This window comes from Chenopodium quinoa, unplaced genomic scaffold (genome assembly GCF_001683475.1).
Source record: "Chenopodium quinoa cultivar QQ74 unplaced genomic scaffold, ASM168347v1, whole genome shotgun sequence".
In the NCBI taxonomy this organism is placed as follows: Eukaryota; Viridiplantae; Streptophyta; class Magnoliopsida; order Caryophyllales; family Amaranthaceae; genus Chenopodium; species Chenopodium quinoa.
Window position 1 is genome coordinate 1,896,029 of NW_018742455.1, and position 21,948 is coordinate 1,917,976.

At 36.2% G+C, this 21,948-nt stretch overlaps 3 protein-coding genes and 1 long non-coding RNA gene across 5 annotated transcripts; 2 read left to right on the forward strand and 2 right to left on the reverse strand.

Moving 5' to 3' along the window:
• The first annotated feature begins 1,469 nt into the window (after positions 1-1,469).
• LOC110718383 lies at positions 1,470-2,374 on the forward strand. Its single transcript, XR_002510904.1, has 2 exons — positions 1,470-1,832; positions 2,063-2,374. It is a non-coding gene; the product is annotated as an uncharacterized LOC110718383 (long non-coding RNA).
• Positions 2,375-4,788: 2,414 nt separating this feature from the next.
• LOC110717633 (uncharacterized mitochondrial protein AtMg00810-like) lies at positions 4,789-6,036 on the forward strand. Its single transcript, XM_021896383.1, has one exon. The coding sequence runs from the start codon at positions 4,789-4,791 to the stop codon at positions 6,034-6,036; it is 1,248 nt and encodes a 415-aa protein (XP_021752075.1).
• Positions 6,037-9,637: 3,601 nt separating this feature from the next.
• On the reverse strand, positions 9,638-15,541 carry LOC110718384 (hydroxyproline O-arabinosyltransferase 3-like). Of its 2 annotated transcripts, XM_021897219.1 has the most exons (9): positions 15,127-15,541; positions 14,072-14,735; positions 12,293-12,360; positions 12,011-12,212; positions 11,713-11,810; positions 11,551-11,620; positions 11,343-11,414; positions 10,988-11,101; positions 9,638-10,068 (listed from the first exon to the last, which is right to left on the reverse strand). In XM_021897219.1, exons 2-9 carry the CDS (start codon positions 14,489-14,491, stop codon positions 10,006-10,008), a joined length of 1,107 nt encoding a protein of 368 aa, XP_021752911.1. In that variant the 5' UTR covers positions 14,492-14,735; positions 15,127-15,541; the 3' UTR covers positions 9,638-10,005. The 2 variants fall into 2 exon arrangements, with proteins under 2 accessions (XP_021752911.1, XP_021752912.1); XM_021897220.1 differs by lacking the exon at positions 15,127-15,541 and having other exon boundaries at positions 14,072-14,886.
• A 547-nt stretch (positions 15,542-16,088) lies between these two features.
• LOC110718385 (NADPH:quinone oxidoreductase-like) lies at positions 16,089-20,030 on the reverse strand. Its single transcript, XM_021897221.1, has 3 exons — positions 19,812-20,030; positions 19,527-19,718; positions 16,089-16,697 (listed from the first exon to the last, which is right to left on the reverse strand). The coding sequence occupies exons 1-3, from the start codon at positions 20,020-20,022 to the stop codon at positions 16,393-16,395; spliced, it is 708 nt and encodes a 235-aa protein (XP_021752913.1). The 5' UTR covers positions 20,023-20,030; the 3' UTR covers positions 16,089-16,392.
• Positions 20,031-21,948: the final 1,918 nt, after the last annotated feature.

The following is a 21,948-nucleotide window of genomic DNA, read 5'->3' on the forward strand; positions in this document are numbered from 1 at the left end:
CCCAATGAGCAGTAATGCAAAGAAAAGGTTCGCCAAAACTAGAAGTCCATGTATCACTTGTAAAACTAACACGACCATCAAAAGTACGAAATAATTCAATCAAACCACTCCTATACTTATAATAAGAAGTTTGTGTATAACGTCTTAGGGTATTTCGGGGGACACGAGTAAATGCAGGTTGTAATGCAACTTTATTAAAATGCTCAACGTTTGCATTTTCACCGTAACTAAAAGGGTATTCATTAGCAATAACTAAAGTACTCATTTCATCAATCATTCTATCTTTATTATAAATGAAAGGTGTACCTCCGCCGGGTTGGTTCATGTATCCACCCAATTGTGTTTGGACGCCACCCCCCGAAGGACGGGGGCCATTTTCGAACAAGTCGTGTTTATTTTGCAAATGCCGACTCAAGGTTCCGGTTCCATCTCCCGTTTTCCAATTATATGACTTGACATTTGCACCTAGCGCCTTGCAAACTAGGCATGTACACGTATTGTTGTGGTGGAGACGTTTGAATATTTTGCCTATCTCCTAAACCATAATCTCCATATTCATTGACAAATTGGTTTAAATTTTCCGTATTAATTTCATACGAAAAATTTGCACCACCACTCCTTTGGCTACCACTTCGACCACCACTTTGACTCCTTCCTATTCCTCCTCTTGAGCTCATTTTTTTTTTGTATGATTACTAATTATAATATGGAGAAGAACTTTTTTTTTTAGAATCTTAAGAATACTAATAATAATATTAAGGAGATTTTTTTTAACAAAAATATAACTCTATATAACACTTGAGAATTTGAGAACAATAAGAATTTTTAAGTAAGAGAGAAAGAAAGCTTGAATTTGTGTGGAAATTTGAGTGAAATGGAATTGGTATTTATAGGAAAAATAGAATGGATGATCATACACTTAAAAAACTAGCCGTTAGATACAAAAAACTAGCCGTTAGATACAAAAAACTAGCCGTTTTTTTTTTAAAATGGATGTTAGGCCGTGCGGGTCGTGCGAATTGTGCGGGCTGTGCGGGCCGTGCGGGTTGTGCGGGCCGTGCGGGTTGTGCCGGCCGTGCGGGTTGGGTGGGTCATGCGTGCGGGTTGGGTGGGTCATGCGTGCGGGTTAGGTGGGTTGGCTCGTGCGGGTTGGGTGGGTCATTCGTGCGGGTGGGCCGTGCGGGCTGGGTTGTGCCAGGTGGGTCGGGTTAGGTGGGTTCACGGGCTAGGTGTGTCGAATTAAATGAGTCAAAACGGGTTGTGCGATTTGGGTCGAATCAAACGGGTTAAACTGAGCTGGGTTGAAATGGGTTGTGTCGAAAATTTTGGACCCACGACACAACCCGGATTAAATCCGAGCTGTGCCGGGCTGTGCCGGATTGAAACCGGGTCGGACCCACGTGACCCACCAGCCGTGCGAGTTAGGGTGGGCTGGGTCCAACCCGGCCCACTGGCCACCTCTACTTCTGGTCAGCAGCAACAAACACAACAACAATAAGGGAGTTGGGAGTCACAGCAGCCCTCACCTAATGGGCAAAATTGGGCCCAACAGCCCCCTTGGCCCAACCCGCAGCAGCAACATTGGCCTCAACAAGGCTGGGCCGTACCTCCTGCCCCCTTTCCAACCAGTGGGATGTACCAGTCTCGACCCAATGGACCCCCTGCTCGTGGTTTGTATTCTCAGCAAGCCTACACCATGGGTCAACCTCAATACGGGCCGCCTATGACTCCCACGGAGCTCGGGAGTGCGTATTCCTCAATGAGTCTATCAAGTCCGGACAATGGGTGGTACATGGACTCCGGAGCTACTTCTCATATGACTCATACCTTAGGTAATCTCTTGCCCCGTTTTAATTTAAGCACGAATAATCATATTTTAGTCGGAAATGGTCATCGCATTCCAATCACTGGTTATGGTCATACCACTTTACCTAACAATTCGCTTGCTTTAAAAGATGTTCTTCTAGCCCCTCAAATCATTAAAAACCTGATTTCAGCCCGTAAATTTACATCTGATAACTCAGTTTCAATTGAATTTGACCCTAATGGCTTTTCTGTGAAGGACCTTCGAACGGGGAGGGTACTAGCGAGATGCAATAGTTCCGGCGACCTTTATCCAGTCACGTCCACATTACCAAGCACCTACCTTGCCACTTCTCTTACCACAGTCACTCCAACCACTTGGCATGACCGCTTAGGACACCCTGGAGCACCTTCTATTAATTTTCTTAGGAGCAATAATTTTATTGATTGTAATAAGGAGCTTGACTCCAATTTTTGCAATTCTTGTCAAATAGGGAAATATGTTAGACTTCTGTTTTATAACTCAAATAATCATACTTATTGTGCGTTTGATATTATTCATGCTGATTTATTTACCTCTCCCATTCGTAGTGTCAATGGTCATAAATATTAGGAAATTTTGATTTTTACCACCTTCAAATAACGACTTTATTGAATTTACCACCTCCAAAAAAAAAGATTTACTTTACCACCTTATAAAAAAATTAAACATCAGTTTTCCCACCTAAGCCTAACTCTGGTGACGGAAATCACCAGTGGAGCCCGCCATAACAACTAGTTTTTGAAATTATCCCCAAATTCTCTCGATTTTCCTCCTATTTAAACAACCTTCTTCATTTCCACATCAAATTGTTGAAGATTGAAGTTTTTTTTTTGCGATTTTCTTTACAAATCCTTAATTTGGGTAGTAAATGAGCCAAAGTTCATCTTATAATTTGCTTATAGCTTGGTTTTTGGTCTGATTTGTATCCTTAATGGCTTAAGGATTGCAAACAAAAACGTGTTTGATCTTATAAATACCGAATCTGTGGATGAGCAACAACAATTACTCGTACCTGAGCTGCTTCAATTTCTGTTTCCTGAACCTGATTGTTATATGACAGAGGTTTCAGAAAACAAACGGCGACGAAGAATAGATTCGACTTCTGGAAAAAAAATTTTCTCGTAATTCGGAGGTAGTGTGACCATTTCTACTGCCAAATTTTCATTGAACTTAATTGTATTTGAACACAATTACCATAATCTAACCCTAATTTTACTGCCTAATTGAAATATCAAAAACCCCCAAATTAATTTACACTTACATTAACCCTAATTATTTACAATATGAAATTGGGGTTGAATTAATAACAGAAAACATGCAATTTCAATTATACTTAGCAGTTGTAATATAATCACGCAAACAATTGCAAAAAATTACAACAGAATTCATGAAAATTGCTTACCTTTTCGCTGTTTGTCGTCGAACAGTTCAATTGATTCAGGGCCGAGTACAATCTTCAATAATTTGATAATTTGAGGATGTGGGATTGTTAAGGATCACCCAAAATCAGAATTTGTGAAGAAAATGGCAAAAAAAAACTTCAATCTTCACGAAATAGATGTAGAAATGAAGAAGTTAGGTTTAAATCAATGGGAAATCGGGAGAATTTGGGGATAATTTCAAAAACTAGCTGTTATGGCGGGCCCCTCTGGTGGTTTCCGTCACCGGAGTTAGGCTTAGGTGGGAAAACTGATGTTTAATTTTTTTATGAGGTGGTAAAGTAAATCTTTTTTTTTTTTGGAGGTGGTAAATTCAATAAAGTCGTTATTTGAAGGTGGTAAAAATCAAAATTTCCTAAATATTACTTGGTATTACTTGATGATTTTACTCACTATGTATGGACTATCCCATTAGCTTCTAAATCCCAGGCTTACCAAAGTTTCCTTATTTTTAGACAATATGTTCAAACCCAATTTGAGCGTCCAATTAAATCCTTTCAAAGTGATCATGGTCGTGAGTTTGATAATGACCCATTCAAAAAAATTTGCAATGCTAACGGTATGGTTTTTAGATTCTCGTGTCCTCACACTTCATCCCAAAGCGGGAAAGCAGAGCGTATGATCCGCACCATAAATAACATCAACCGCACTCTTCTTTTTCATGCCTCTTTGCCTCCATCTTATTGGTCACATGCTCTTGAAACGGCAACTTATCTTCTTAATATTTTTCCATCTAAATCCATCAAGAACATTACTCCGGCTCAGGCTCTCTTTCGTAGGAACCCATCCTATGGTCATCTTCGGGTTTTTGGTTGTCTTTGCTTCCCAAATTTGTCTGCCACTGCTCCACATAAATTAGCCCCTCGCTCCACTCCTTGCATTTTTTTAGGATATCCCTCCAATCATCGAGGCTATAAGTGTCTAGATATTTCCACCAAGAAAATTTATATTTCCCGTCATGTCACCTTCAATGAGACCGTTTTCCCTTTTAAATCCTTAGAAAAATTCACATTGAGTAACTACAATTTCTTGGGCCATGATGAACAGTCGCCTCTCCTTACCCATTATCTCATGGGCTATCCTCACTCCATAAAGCCAAGCCGTGCTGTAGCAGACCCAGCTCAGCCGAGCCCACACATAGCAGGCCCAGCTTCGCCGAGCCCACACACAGCAGGCTCGCCTCACCACAGCCCACTCACTGCTAGCCCACACTCCCGATCTCCCTTTCCCGCAACTCCAACCCAGCGCACTTCACACCCCAACTCGCCAACCAGTCCAGCCACACCACACACATACTCCCCGCCACCTATGCGTGGCATACCGCCCTTGCAGCCCACTCGCCCCCCTACCATCCCCTCGTATCACCCATAGTCAACGGGGTATATACAAGCCTAACCGAAATATTGTAACCTCACCGTTCAACCTTCGGGTCCACCTCATTCCAAATCACCTCTTCCAAAATCTTATAAACAGGCCTTAAATGACCACAATTGGAATGCGGCGATGAAAGATGAGTATAGTGCTTTAATTAAAACAGGGACATGGGAATTGGTGCCTAGGCCTACGGGGGTGAACATTGTTAATTGTATGTGGCTCTTTAAACACAAATACAAGTCTAATGGTGACCTTGAAAGGCACAAAGCTCTCTATGGTTTGAAACAAGCTCCCAGAGCTTGGTACCAACACTTTGCAAATTTTCTTATTAATTTGGGATTTGTCATTACTAAAAGTGACACTTCTCTCTTTACTTTCCGGCAGGGAGATGATATGGCATATTTGCTCTTATATGTTGATGATATTCTTTTAACTACCTCATCTGACAGGTTGCGCACATGGATCATCTCTCAGTTGCAAACTGAGTTTCCCATGTCTGATTTGGGGCCTCTGAGTTATTTTTTGGGTATTGCAGTAACCCGAAAACCTTCTTATATGCTACTTTCGCAAGAAAAGTATGCACGGGAGATTTTAGAGCGTGCAGGGATGGCCTCTTGTAAGCCTTCCGCTACTCCAGTTGACACTAAGTCCAAACTTAGTGCAGATGCAGGGCCACCTTTTCGGGATCCTACTTTGTATCGCAGTTTAGCAGGTGCTCTTCAGTACCTAACTTTTACCAGGCCAGATATTTCCTATGCGGCACAACAGGTGTGTCTCTTTATGCATGATCCACGGGAACCTCACTATGAGGCATTGAAACGCATTTTGCGTTATGTTCAAGGTACCATTGATCACAGTCTACATTTATATCCTACTGTTTCACATCGACTGATTACTTACACTGACGTTGACTGGGGAGGTTGTCCCGACACCCGACGTTCCACATCGGGATACTGTTGTTTCCTTGGGGACAACCTCGTATCCTGGTCATCTAAGCGTCAACATACATTATCTAAGTCGAGTGCAGAAGCAGAATATCGAGGCGTCACAAATGTTGTCTCTGAGGCGTGCTGGCTCCGTAATCTTCTCCTAGAGTTACATTGTCCTCTACGACAGGCTACTATTGTTTATTGTGATAATGTCAGTGCTATCTACCTTTCTGGCAACCCCGTACAGCACCAACGCACCAAACATGTGGAGATGGAAATTCATTTTGTTCGAGAAAAGGTTGCATTGGGACAAGTTCGGGTTCTCCATGTTCCTACTAGATATCAGTTCGCAAACATTTTCACTAAAGGCCTACCGCGAGAATTATTTCTGGAATTTCGATCCAGTCTTAGCGTACGACCTCCTCCCGCTACGACTGCGGGGGTGTGATAGATATTATATTTAGGATAATATTTGTCACAGTTTAGGATATATATTGTATATTTTGTATGTTTATCATATCTAGGAATCCGTATCCTAGTGTTGTAAACTCTATATATTTTATCAATGGTACACACTCCAGATTGAGGAGTTTTCCCGAAATCTAACAATCACCTCCACCAACTTCTGCCTCTGCAACTCTCATGCGCCACTACATCACACGCACAACAACCACAAAAAAACGCAACCTCAATTCGCCTAGCCCATCTAGCTTACCACCCACCAGTCCACCACCACCAACAACAATTGGCACAATTGCAGCGACAACTAGTCCTTGCTCAACCCCCAAAATCGCACCACCTGAAATTGCAGTCCAAGCGAACTCAAATCGTGATTTTTGTCCACTGTCCATCGCACTTCATCATCTTCATTTTGAGGGTTTTTCAATTCAATCTTCGATTTGGTTGCCTGATTCAACCATAATAATCTTTGTTTTGTGAATTTTGAGCCTAGGTAAGGTTGGTGGTTTCAGTTCTAAGTATGGTTGGGTGGGGTAAGTGGTTGTGGCAAAGGTAGTGGCGGCGGCGGTGCGTGCTAAAATAGGACTGGGGTGGGTGGTTTCAGCTTTTAAGGAGAGATGAGAGAGAAAGATGAGGAGTGGGAAGGGAAAGTAAGAGAATTTAAAAAAAAAATTAAAAAAAAAAAAAACTTTTTTATCAGATCACAAGTAAAATGGATCTATTGGAGAAGGTAGAGTATAAAAGTTGAATTTTTTTAAGATTAAACGAATGTTGAATTTTTGTGAGAACTGCGCAAAGGTTGGATTTTTAATTTCCATTTTTCCTTTATAATATCCACTTTTACACTTCATATTTATACTACCTCCGTTTTCATATTATTTGCAACAATTTGACATAAAGTAGAGAGAAAAAAAGTTTAATCGTTGTAAATAATATGAAATGGAGTTAGTATTATGGGTAATACTTAATGATATTGTAAGTTTTTTTTGTTTGATGTTTTTTAACTACCTAAATCAGCCGCCATAAGCGTAGAAATCAAGTTGTGTATGTAAGGAATTAAAAGTAATATTAGTATATATATTTGTACATTCAATGATCACTGATCAGAACATAATAATGCGATCAAGATATGAAAATTTTAATTAATCAAAAGTATCCTCACGTCAACTCTCATTATGAAATATAGTGATTTCTCCGTGAGTTAAATATTAGTAGATACGTTTTTCAATAATCACTTTTCAAAAGAAAGCAAAAAACATGATTAAAAAAAAGCTAAAAAGGAGATTAAAAAGTGGTGCAAAAGAAAACAGATCTACTTTTGGTGACCTTCAATATTAATTTATTTTAATAAAAAAGTTTAGGGTATGGTACGTTTGTCCAATTTATATACAAGTATATATTTTTTTATTTTATAAATTCCAATTAATACATTAATATAGCTGGAATTCATACTTATTAGCGAAAAGAAACAAAAATGAAGAACACTTAAATTAATTAGCAACCAAAAATATCTTTGTTGTTTTGTTTCTACATAGCCAATGCCTTAAAGTAACGAAGGCATGCCACCACGTGAATTCGTCGGCAATAGCAAATTTCATATACGAAGGACTAGTAGTGAAGTACCATTCTTTTAAATTTTTTAATTTCACTAATATCCATAATTATAGCCTAATAGGACACATTGTATATAAAATATCTTTATCATATTGTTAAATGCCGGTCTGGACCGTACCCGCAAAAAAAAAAAAAGGGAGAGAGAGTTCACTTTACAAGATCAAAGGAGATTCCATTCTAAAATCATGTGGCAGTAGGAGAAGTAGCCCCTTAGCCTTATAAAGTGTTTAACTCTCTTTTCTTTAACCAATGTGGGACACTTACATGTGGTGACACTTGAGAAGTTTAGTCTTCAACACATACAAGTCAGCTCTTGAGTTAGTACCTTCAAATTATGAACTAACAATATTAACCCTATGGCCTATACACATACTAGTGGATGTCAACTACATAGGTTAGTTGGCTCAACAACGTTTGTGTGTACATATGATATAGAATAATATTACCATATATCGAACTGTAATAGTGAGGGTTTGAGGAATATATCAAGGTTAGAGCTTCCTTTCCGGTTTGAGGAGATTACGAGATTAAATTTCATAGTTAGAATGTTTTTCGCTTTGTGTATTTAGCAATTACCTTTGGGCTTTTAGTTGTTAGCTACTTTTAAGTAGCTATTAAATGTTTGCAGTAACTATTTTGACTAACCGATTATAATTAACTTTTTTGGGTAAAATTGTTTGATAAATAGATGTTGATTACTACTTGCTTTAATAACAACAATAACAATAACAATAACAATAATTCAGTTCAGTTCAGTTCAGTTCAGCTCTTAATTTCACTCTCTCATAAAATATTCATTTCAGCTCAGTTCAGTTCAATTTAGTTCAGCTCCAATCAGTTCAGTTCAGTTCAGTTCAGCTCCAATCAGTTCAGTTCAGTTCAACTCAGCTCAGCTTAGTTCAATAAATGTGAATAGGCCTTATATCACTTTCAAAAAGCGCATCACCGAGATTGAGAGATAGCTCAAGTTGCTAGAGCTTCCCTCTCAATTCTAAGAGATGTTATGATCGATTCTCACCCCGTCCTTGTGTGGCTCTCTAAACACCATAAAAAAGTGCATCACCAAGCAATCCAAGAGTTTTTGAAATGGTCGTTCAACTAATTTTATTCAAAAAAAAAAAAAAAAAAAAAAAAAAACTCCTAAACATATACCCTCTTAATATCGATTATGGTCTTGATAAAGGTAGGAGTAAAAAAAAAAAAAACTCCTAAATATATACTCCGCACAACAAGAAGTTAACAACCAAAAAAAAAAAGAGAGAGAGACTAGGGTCAGGTAGATAAAGGTATGGATGGCCAGTACTCCAGTAGGGTGAGTTAAATGGGCTTGGGAAGGGTCAGCGTGAGTCGGGTCATTGGTCTGTAAACTCAAATTATAAATTATTTTGGGCTTTTACAAGTTTGTATTTGGGCTTTATTAACTCCCTATACTTACAGAGTACAGACAATAGACCACAATCCATATGTTAGTACATCATGAATTTATGGCAAATCATCTTTGGGATCACTACCTTCTTGGATCAAGTGCCACTCCTTTAGTCTTGGATCACCACCTTCTTGTATTTGCTGCTTATCACCAAATCCATCAAATTTACATCATCAATTCTTTCGCACCATGGCATCTCATCAGTAGTATATGTTTCATGAGATTCATATGCCCAATCGCTAATCTAACCATTCGAGGGCACAGCTACTTTATAAAAATGAAAACGAAGACTAACTACAGCACAACCTTCATCGCTTAAATTTGAAGCTTGTTAGAATATAACATGAATGTTTGTATACACTACCATCAATAGTTCTGTAGTTCACAATCTTCTATTACAGCAATAGTAGTGGAAAACTACAATTATCACTCTTTAAGCCTCCTACCTGTAGGCTTTTTTGTGTTACAAGCAAAATTGCCCAGCTAAATCAGGAAAAAAAATATCAAATAACTAAACTACAGTTAGCTCCCCACACAAGCGACTCCCCCCCCCCCCTCCCCCTGTCCCGTTCACTCGAATAATAATGAATAAAAAGGAAAGTACAATTTGAAAATTTGATATTGCTACAGGCTTGCAGCAGCAGAATATGGTCAGGTTAGAGATTCGGCTCCATATTTGAACTCATCAACTGGTAATCCCGGCACATTATTACACTGCCTACAGAATCCTCCTTTAGGTCCTGAGGGCGTGCGCAGCATTGTTGTGCTTGAGATTACAAGCTGTCGAGGTCAATGATAATTATATATCTGAGAATCTATGGTCTGTGTTCAATCTGTTCATCAATAAAATTGTTGTTCCATGGGTGCAATAGAACTCTAGGAAGTCATTTCGACACTCAGATAACAATTAACAAGCGTCTACTTTTTATCCCAGTTCGGAATGTTGGCAGTAGCTTCATTCACCATAGAAACCAGGGTGACCTGTCGATTACATATATTAAGTGCTTAAAATCAGAGAAATTCATTGTGATAGAAACCAGTATTACACTTTGACGTTTGAACTAGTTACATATATTATGCTTTTAAAGTGCAAACCCTAAGTGTTCCTTTTCCAAACTCAACTGATCTAACTAAAAGGCTCAGAATCCACACCGATACTATACTACCAAACCACATGTTGGATTGGAGGAAAAAACACAAAAGATATAAGATACAAATGCTGATAAAACTACATAGTACAGAAAATCCAATGCAACTAGATTACATCAGCCCAAGAGATGTATCTTTTAACGTGCAAACCATAGTTTTCATTTACCCAAATTTTGACCACTCCTTTGAAACACCCCCCACCCAACAAAACACACACACACACACACACACACAAAAAAAAAAAAAAAAAAAAAAAAAAAAGTAAATCAGACCAATGTAGCATTTGATAGAAAGGATGAACTCAGTTACTCAGACATCGTTAGAAAATGTCTCTATGAAAATGACACATTTCCACAAATTATAGTTCACCTCTAGCATCTAAGCACAATACCTCAATTGCTACCCCTTTGAATCAGTAATTTCGGTTCAAGTCCTTATCAATCAATCAATCAAAGCCTTAATTCCATAAGCATGGTCAGCTACATAAACCAAATTTGATTAAATTTTTACTTATGAATAACTCTATATGGACTGAAACATTTGACTCAGTATGAAAATGAAGCTTTCTGACCACTTCAAATCTTTTACCAGCAGCTAAGCCTTTATGGTTATGTTAAGTTATATAGCCATACGGCATACGATGATAGAAGTACAAGACATTTACAATACTATAGGTCTATAACCAAGAAGCACAATGTAACCCAAACTGAAATCACAAGACATTCTCCAGAAAAAGAAAAAGTTAACTTACCACACTTTCAGGAACTCCTGGAGGGGGCATGGGTAGGCTTTTAGGTGGTGGTCCACGCAAGTATGACCTTTTATCAAATCTCCACTCGCCAATTTTTCCATATGTAAGCTCGCCCTGACATGGAGAACATGAAGCAATTATTGTCTAAAGTTTGGCGATCATAATGCAGCCAGCAGAATGCTAAATTTGAAGTCAATAAAGTTCAATAATATATCATTCAAGAATGTATGAACAGCCGGAAAACAGAGTTTACAGTTAGAGACCATTTCATATGATATAATACTCACACCTTCAGCTACTTTAAGGACACAAAAATCAATACAGACAATTTGGGGTACTAAAAAGAGTAAACTACCTTCATGTTGTAGTCACATCCATAAGTATAGTGAAGAATATACTTGTCTTTAGTCGATAGATCCCATGGAGGCTGAAGAATATATGCATATTAGAGAGTTTTAGCAGAAACAAACTTCTCCTAAAATAACGTTGAAAGAAAGAAAAAAGAGGAAAGGGGCCAAGGTGGGGGAAGTAATGATGATATATTTTCCAACAAAATGACATACCTGGAGCATAAAGTCTTTTTGGAGGATATGCTTCACCCCATGTAGTGCAGATGCAATAGCGTATGCATACCTGTTACAAAATAACAACTTTCAGTCAGAACTGATTAAAACAAATAAAGTCAGGAACAAAAAACAACTCTGTTGTAGAGAGTTGCATCTTACATTTCTAGCACCCATCCAAAAGTTTTATCAGTCTCCGGATCTTCTTTCATCTTCAAAGAAACATTCATCCATGTAGGTGCAATTTTTGCCAGTATCTCCTGGATAAACCATTCAAGATACATGTTTAATTTTCTTCAAAAATAAAAAACTAAAAACACAAAACACAAAACTTTAAACTTAAAAAGAGCACAAGAAAGAAAACGAGAATATCCTAGATTCTTAATAATAGCTATTTTCATAAGTAATGGATAAACACATGGTTAGGTCTATTACAAAATACTTTTAAAGCAAACCCTACCTTTTTAATTATTACAGGAGAATTTCCGATAGGATCAACATTTGTGACAGGGCCATTTTCCAATGGATAAAACTTCCTTACAATCTTTTCATGGTCAGCAGGCTTAATGTAGAAAAAGGGGAAGGCAGCTGGAAGTCCTCCGAGTGCTAAATTAGGCAAAGGCCTCAAAAATATATGATCAGGCTCAGCCATCAATACATACCTGCAAGGTAGAATACTTTGTGCTCAATAATATTGAATTTATGAATTATAAATTCAAATGACTGCAGGATCAGAACTTACTCCTCTTTAATTGGAGCCTTTACTAGCCATTGAACAAAAGCCCACGGTCTGTTCAGCACAATATAGCCCTGAAAAGGATGTGCAGAGATGTATTAGATTGGCTCAATTTATGAGCAATATAAAAGAAAGCTAACAATTAACACATCAAATTCGACAAACAGCCCAAAAGTTCAAGATGTTTATGCAGCTTTTGAAGTGGAAAAAATTGTAAATTTCACTAATAAAATACACCTTCCAAAACAGCTATTTCAGAGTTCAGACTCTGAAAATTGGCTATATTTTAGACTGAAGATTGAGACAGAGTACTTCCTTGGCTCCAAACAGTTCCTCGAATCCATACACGAAAAACCAAAAGGTTTTGTCCACTTTCCAAAAGAGCGCATTAAGCAATTTCTTAAGAAAAAAATGTACCATACTGTGAAATCGGACCGTGTAACTAACAATAAACTAGAAAATGAACCTGTGTATACATTTAGCTACAGGTAGAAGTCACAGCGTTGAACTAGAATTATTGCTAGTTGTAAAAAGCTGAAGTGTGAATTGACATAGCACTGAAAGAGTCGAGGCTTTTAAGCTCTTAGAGCAGAGGTAAGCTTCCTCATTCAACTTGGTGTGATCAAAGGAGTTAGGAGTATAAAAGGGTGATATCGAGAATTGTATTTATGAAATTTATAAGTGGATTGTAAAATGAAAAAGCCAGAAGTCTCTACCATAATTCTGAACCTTCTAACTTTCCTCTGAGTTTTCACTTGCTCAAGCTCGTCCAAATTATATCATTTTATATCAATTAATCTCAATATTTGCTCATCTTTCTTATCATTTAATCATCTATAAACCTAGATCTCATTTGTATAGCTTTCAAAACCCAAACAATAGCCTATAAAACCCACAAAGTACAATCTTTGAATTTAGCCTGATTCTCATCCTCCAACACAACACAACTATTATAGGGATTTCCTTAAGGTAATCGGAGAAACAATTATCATAAGTGTAAATATTATAGTGAAGGAACCTCTAAATGATAAACTTGATTATGCATCAAAACACAATTGTAGATAATTTCCGGTCACATATCATCTTCTGCTTCCCTTCAAGCAATCAAGCTCATACTATATGCGATTCAAGGTTCTGTATTAGGTAAAAAAAAAACTTAATAACGGCTTGATTAGTTAAAATATATACATCCGTTGGCCAGTGACAAGATAATGCAGACATAGGAGTATATATGACTAATTGATGAGATCACTCTAGGAACATTTAATTTCCCACACTATATCATGACCCAAAAAAAAATAAAAAATAATAAAAAAGAATCAACATACAATACATAATAGCAACCAATTACAAATTGATTACAAAAGCCTCATCAGCAGAACAAGACTCTCCTAGTGTACAAAGTTCCTGAAAACAAAAGTTGGAAATCTCTGAATCCTTCCACAAAAAGGGAGGGAAAAAAATTTAGTTCAAAATTCTAATATTTACAGTGAATTCATTTGTGGTCTTCATTTTATGCTGTGACATTCTCTCCTCCTAAATTTAAAATATCCTATCATGTTCTCTGACAGTGAAACTGTATAATCTTTACCAAAATATTAACAGCATCATTTTGTGAAAAAGCTTACAAGTAAACAAAAGATGTGCAAAAGAAGCAATTTGCTTGAAGAAAGGAAGAAAAGAATTACAGAACCAACTAACCAAGACATAAATGATACAGAGTATACTACAAAAGTTAATAACAAGAGAACAAAAGCAAAAAGAAAGTACAAAACAAACACTAACCCGATCCAAACCAGCAGGAAGAGGATCAACGACGAAAGTTGGGATCTCATCCATCAAGTCATCAGATCTTCCAGAATGCAGAATTCTAGTAAATCCTCCAAAATCAGATCCAGGCAACTCCTTCTGCTTCTTATACCAGTAGTACATAATTCGACATTGCCATTTACTATAAGGCACATCCGTTGCAGTCAAAGCTACATGAAAGGGTTCTCTACCTCCTTTAGGTCTCTTCAAATGCTCAGGAATTCCAGTTATAGGGTCAATTAACATATCACTTCCTAGTTCATTCCGAACCCATGAACTTAATCTTCTATTATGGATCACCATAGTAATTAAATTATATGTTGCAAAGAAAAATCCAAGAGCCAAAAGAATCAACAATAACGGCGAAGCTCGTCCCATGTTCTTCCTCTCAATCATAATCAATTAACACACAAAGTCCTAATTCCAACAACCTCAAACACTCAAAATTCAAATAACCCACTTCATCATTCACCTTATTCAACCAATTTAACCCAAATTCAACAAAAACATCCAGCACATTCCTCAATGATCCCACTCCAAGCTATAATTCGACCGCGAAATTAACAATAAACTTAATATTGCACAACACTAAAACAATTTTTAAACTATACCCACTTCAATTCAAGCTACAATAATCCATCTGCATCAAAAATACATCACCAAAACACATTATGAAACAAAATTCAAATTATGGGTATATTACAATTCAAAACCAAACAAAATAAATAGACCAATTGAATCAAAAATTCAAAATTTGACTGAACCCCATATAAGAATTAAAAGTCTAAAAATACAATAAATTGATAAAATTAAATTAAATTAAAGAAATAATCAATGAAAGGGATTGGAGTTGAAAAATGTTATGTAACAAAAAAAACAAAATTAATGACAGAGAAACAAGAATAAGTATGTAGTAACTGTACTATGAAACAATAAAAAGATAAGATCAAATGATCTAACTAAGTGCATGAAAACGTACAAGTGAAGTAATTAAAAAAATGGAAGAAAGTGCGTTACATGTAATCACTGACCTGGATGTGCAACGGCAAATGAGAGAGAGAAAGAGATCCGAATGTGGGTTATTCGGATCCGGGTATAATGAGAAAGATGGAGAAAGTTTTGATTTTTATAAAGAAGTTGCAGTTTTATGATTATGATTATGATGATTCTAGTTTAAAGAGTGCAAGTTTCTCTCTTTTTCAGACAATGAACAAGTCTTTTATTTATACAGTATTTATTATATTTTTTTCAAATTTAATTTTGGAAGATTGTGTTGGAAGAAGTGTATTTTTCTTTGATCAATTGAGGGGGTTCGGTAGAGGGGCAATTAATCAAGTCAACTCTTTACCTTCCTGTTTTGGAAGTATTCAGATCATTAATAACTTATCCGTTTTACAAATACAATGGGGTACGAAGTATCTATACAGCCTAATGTCCCAAAAAAAAAAAAAAAAAACAGATATGGTCATTTTCATTTTTTTAATTGTTACACTAAAGGCCTCTCCAATTCAATGTTAATAATTGAACTGAACTAAACTAAATAAAGCTGAAATGAATTGTTTATGAGAGATGGAAATTGAAACTGAATTGAACTGATTAGAGCTGAACTGAAATTAAGCTGAACAAAACTGGCCCTAAGTAACCACAAAAGGAAAGTGTAATACTTTTTTTTTTTTTTTTTTAAAAAAAAAATGGGTATGTGACTATGTGTTAATCTTATTATTGTAATCTATGCTAGCTTACCTCTACATATCTAAAATTGTATGTATGTTTACAAAGATTAACCTATACATTCAAAAACTATACACAAGCTTCTGGGAGTAGAAACCAATTATGCTTCTGGGAGTAGATACTAATTATGCTTCTGGGAGTAGAAAACAATTATTAAACAATTATTAATACAAAGTATTATGATTATTATCTAATTTTTTTTTATTTTTTTTTAAAAAAAAACAACAACAACAAAAAACTAGATAGGCGTAGGCACTCAAAGTGCATCAAATAATTAGCATCATTCTCATATTATCATCAGCTCATCACAATACCTTTCAAATGAATTCAGTCATATACAACTATACAAGTACATTTTTTTGCAGGAAACCGAGCTAATGAATTAAATTAAGGACAATAAGCCCGAGAGTACATAGGGAGAGATCTCCGGAGGGCAATAATTAACCCACACTTGTTCAATCCCGAATGGCACTAGCTTACATAGGTAGAGATCTCCGGAGGGCAGTGATTAACCCACACTTGTTCAATAAAGTACTTTACATGAATAGATATAGTACAATTGATGTTCAGCATTTGCCTTTGAGCCGTAATGTGAATGCTTGCAATGCTAAAAGAACTTCCTTTATCTTTTTTTCGGCATCTGCATCAATTAAGTTACCCTCACTGTCAAACTTAGCAGGAGGTTGGAATGCATTCAAGAAAAATTCTGGCTTGTTGATGAAATGAAGATCAAGATAAACTCCAATTTGCCGTAGATGATACTGGGCTCGGCCCCCACCAAAGCCTCCTCCGGTACTTATGATTGCAGCAGCCTTATCTGCCCAAACATTCGGGGGCCTAGATGCCCAATCTATTGCATTCTTCAACGGAGCTGACAACAAAAAAGGTAAGCAAAAAATTAAGCACCAACCAAGAGAAAATTGCAGCAACATTAGGACAGAGCCTGCCAAAACAAGGTTTCAAAGATTTATGACCAATTCCAAGTAATTCGTAGTAGAACAAGGAGAAATTCAGCAAGATGGAGGGATTAGATGATTTAATCCCTTCCCTTCGTCCTTTGTAAGTTTGAGCTTCGAAAAATATTCATGGATGGGTTCTGGGATGGATAAAGATGCAGGTAGTTGACATTCACATAATTACGCAGATTGGGAAGGGTAAACCACTACATAATGACAAAACTAGAGTCTCACCTGGAAGGAATATTTTAGTCAAGGATGGAACTTAGAGCAAGATGCCACTATAAACAAAAAGTTAAAGACTTTGTTTTGGGAAGTTTTAATGCATCAGTTGGGCATCTATTATGGGACAAAAGAAGTATGAATTTATTCCTTAAAAGCTCCAAACATATAAATTTGTTCAACCATGAATGAACTGGCATGAAAGTTAATTAAATGCCAAATTACACTATCAAAGTTTCAACAACAAAACTCTGTCAAAAAGGAAAAAACACTAGAAACTTGAATAGTATAGATTGACTGGTGAGATACCAGTACCATTTGAATTTTGAAGAAATAAACAAGGTCACATTTGGATTTGCTTCTGTACCGGTTAAATAGAGAATACGGATAAGGATCAGCCTTGATGGAAAGTTATTTGGCATAATATAGGTTCGAACACTATACATGAAAGTGGATAAAACCAATATGCAATATATGAAATGAGCAAACACTGATACAATAGAGCATAGGTGAATCAACTCCATGCATTACTTAAAGTTAGAATTTGTATTGCAATTTGGGAGCTAAGAAGAATTATTGTTTGTACAATGAAGGTAATTTTACACCCCTAACAAGTCGATAGAGGCATAGAGCACTAGAGACTACAAGCAACAGGCCATAAGCTCTAGCAACAGAAGTATCAAAAATGTAGTACTTAACCTCATGATGGTACTTGACCAAGATGTGCAGATTAAAGAGTTCTCCGTGAATTTACATTTTTATGCAAGTCCAGCAGTTACTCATATGGAGAAGGATGAGAGACAGTAATGCTTAGTCTTAAAGATTTTTCAAAATGTATTCTAGCCTTCTAGGTTGTATAAGACCTCTAACTGGATCTTCCCAGCTGCAGATATAAAGGTGTTTATATTTGCACTTTGCAGAGCAGAGCAGACAATTGGATCATATACAGGACGCAAATAAGCTCTTTATCATGGTGACACCTACATAAGTTCAGGTACTTCTTCCATCCTCTATTATATACAGTATCTTTTTTAGGGAACACCAAATGACGAAGCATAATTAATTGATGCCTCCAACTTCTCATTTTTTTCTTTCCCAAGTCACGTTAAGTATTCTAGTATAGTACAATTAGGAAGATGAAATCTTAAAATAAAGTACTTGCTGACCAAGAAAAGCAAGAGAACTAGAGTTCATAAGGTAAAGGAATATAGTTTATTGTAGAACAAACATTTAAAAATCCTAAATTTAAGATTACTGTGTTGTCAAAGCATAAGCCGCCAACAAGTTAACATGCAATGCATTTTGCTAAAAAAAATCAGTAGTGGAATACTGAATTCTAACTCAAATATCTTCATCCAAACTTAAACTCCGTACTTCACTTAATAATATATTCCAAACCTTATGTCAACACCAATAATCCCCAAACTTCTTGCACAACTGAATGGACAACCTAACAAACTTGACCACTATCAAGAATAATCAAAATGTAGATTTGTAATCATTGGTCTATTATCTTAACCCATTAGTTGTTGTCGCTTGAATTGGTAAAACTGTGGTTAGGATTTGGGAAATTAAAACGGCAAAGTGAAAGTGACATATATAATCCAAAATCATTGGGAGAAAGTATGAATCACAATAGACCTTACCACCAGCTGATTAAATTATGCTGATATTCCTAAACCAATTGGGAAAAAAAAAATCCTTAAAAGACCAAGCAATATTATGCACTTGTATGGGTAGTATACTACGAGTATTATTAATAACTAATAAGAAAGCATAATAAATTACATTAACTGAGTATCAATCAACTAAAGAAATTCCAAAGCAACACTAAATGAGACCATAACATATACGAAGTACAATTTTAATCCTAAAAGCATGTTTCATGAAACTAACAATAACAAAAAAAATTCAAAATCATAAGTATAAAATAACAATCACTTTGGCTTCAGGCAGTAGTATAGACACGATTCGATCCTAGATCTTGCATTCTAGTACAACCTTCCAAGACTTTTAACCAAGGTCATTGACATTACCATAATACCATCTTAAAAATTTGCTGCAACACAAATTTCTCTAACAGTAGCATAATTTTTTCTTTTATTTTGAAAAAAAATGCAATTAAATCTAAAAAATTTGCTGCAACACAAATTTCTCTAACAGCAGCATAATTTTTATTTCTTTATTTTGAAAAAAATGCAATTAGAGTAAAAATGTCCCACACTTGCAATTTAGCAAAAAAAAAAAACAAAAAAATCAAAAACAAAATATTGCCCAACACAACCATTTTTAGCACATATTCTTACAAATTAATAAACCGAAATTAGTTGATCATCATAATTCCCTGCTTTCGTTCAAAAAAAAAAGAAAAAAAAAAGAAATTTTGCCAAACACACAATTACTTAATATATCTATACAATAGGATAATCAAGTATCAATTAATACTATAACACAAAGCAAAAAAATTGGTAAAATTGCAAAAATTGAAAAAAAAAAAAAGAGAGAGAGAGAAGATATCATACGAGCGACAGAGAAATTATACTCAGGAGAAGCGAAGAGAACACAATCAGCTTCCAGAATTTTCTGGCGAAAAGCTTCAACAACGGGTGGATAAGTACCGTCAACCTCGAGATCAGTGTTAATCATCGGCAATGGCGAAATATCGATGGGATTGATTTTCATTGTTTGTATTGATTCTGAACTTATCTTCATTGCTGAATTCATTCAAAATTTAAAATAATTTAACAGAATTAGAATTTGTGGGTTTTTGAATTTGATTGTGGAGAAGAGGAGGAGAGAGAAAGTACCTGCTCGGAGGAGACCTCTGTTGTAGGAAGCTTTGCGAAGGGACCCGCAAATGGCGGCGACATTGATTACTGGTTTTGCTGCTGCTGCTGCCGCCTCCATTATTCTGAGATTATTATCAAAATTTAGAAGGTGGGGTTGGTTTTCTCGGTAGAATGGAGAGAATAGCGAGGCACTCCGCACTCGGACCGACACCCTACGTAATCTAGACATCAGATATACGGAGTACTCGTATATACTACATCCGTTACTTCTTACTTTTATTCCCTTCATCCCATAATATAGTTTCTGTTTTCTATTTTAGAGATCCAAAATATTATTTGTCATCAAGTTTCATACGTGGCTGGTCACACCGTACGGTCAGCCACAATTTTTCTTTTATTTTTTTATTTACAAATCTTCTCTCTCCTCTCTGTGTCCTCTTTACCCACACATCATGTATACCATTAATTCTCCATCCATTTTCTCTCTCCTCCTTTCCAAATTTAGCTAGAGGTTTCTCATTAATTCTCCACCCATACTGCCACTTTCTCATTCTCCTACAAGCTAGAGGTTTTTTAGGCTAAATTCAGCCTTAAAAACTCTAGATTTAGAGTTTTCATTGACGAATTTGGCCTTTTTTTAACCATATTCAGAGTAAAATTTGAAGCAATTATTAAATTTTAAGGTATTTGTTCATTTAATTTTTTTAAAATGATTTTTATTTTTTTTTCGAGTGTTTTTAGTTTATGGCTGTTGTGGTGTGGGTGTGTTTGAGTGGGTCTGGTTGGGTAGGGATCTAGTGGTGGGTAAGGTTTGGGAGCTATCGTGGTGTAGGTCTGGTTGGGTGTGGTTTGGTTGTGGGTTCGGTGAATTGTGGTGGTGGCGTGGGGCAATTGGTACTACAGTTGGTGGTCAGGTGGTGGTGTGGTCGTTGGCGGCGTGGGGCAGTGGGTACGACAGTGAATGTGCAACATGTGGTGTAGGTTAGTCGGGGGTTACTAGATCGGTTAGGGGTTACTAGGTCGGTTAGGGGTTGCTTGGGGTTACTAGGTCGGTTAGGGGTTACTTGGGGTTACTAAGTTGGTTAGGGGTTACTGGGAGTTACTAGGTCGGTTAGGGGTTACTTTTTTTTAGGGGTTACTTTTGTTTAGGGGTTACTTTTGTCTGAGGGTTACTTTGTCATTTACTGATTTGGCACCCTACCGCATGGCAGAAACGCACTGTTTGTTTGTTTGGCTGTTTCTATATTTGGATACCATGTAAAAGCTTTATATCCTCACTTTTTAAAGTTTATTCAATATACTTCCTAAATTAACCTTGAATTTTGCATATGCTTTTTACTTTATTCACTTTTTCTCTTTAATTTTTGTCAATAATTGTACTTTTCACTTTAGTTAATGTATTTCATCCACTTTTTTCACTTGTTTCTTAAATACCGTGAAAAAACACAAGCAAGAACTATATTATGGGATAGAGGGAGTAATAACAAGGTGTATGACATATTTTCAAGCGTTAACCCCCTAACTTGAACCCCACTGAGATCATACACTAAAGTACGGTGGCGTCCAAAAGGAAAGAAGATAGAGCAAAAGAGTCGCCAACAAGTTTTTTAGGAACTTGTAAACTGTTCACAGGTGAAGGTTACACCCCTTAACGATCCAAGAGATCGTCAACTCCATAAAGTCTTGAACCAAATAAGGGTTCGGGGATGAAGGTACAAATCCAACCTAAAAGAGATTGAACCTGCCCTAATAATAGGCCTCTACTTTATTCTAATCGTATTCATGTGCGCTTTCTGACTAACATACAATCAATAGGATTAGCCTAAACCTGTTTATCTATGTTGGTTGAATTTAATGCACAAATAAAACTATTATTGGCGATCACTTGAATTATAACCATATTAAACCTAACAAGATTATTAAATATCTTATTAAGCGTGATTACAAGTACCAATTTCCTTTAAACATGCATAAAATGCGTGATCAAGCAATAAAAATAAACAATCAAGCAACATAATAATAATCAGAATAATAAAATTATAATCACAACAATCATAATTAAAAATAATCATCATAACAATAATTATAACAATTATAATTATAACAATTATAATCATAAATCATAAAAAATAAGCATAATAATGTTAAAGCATAA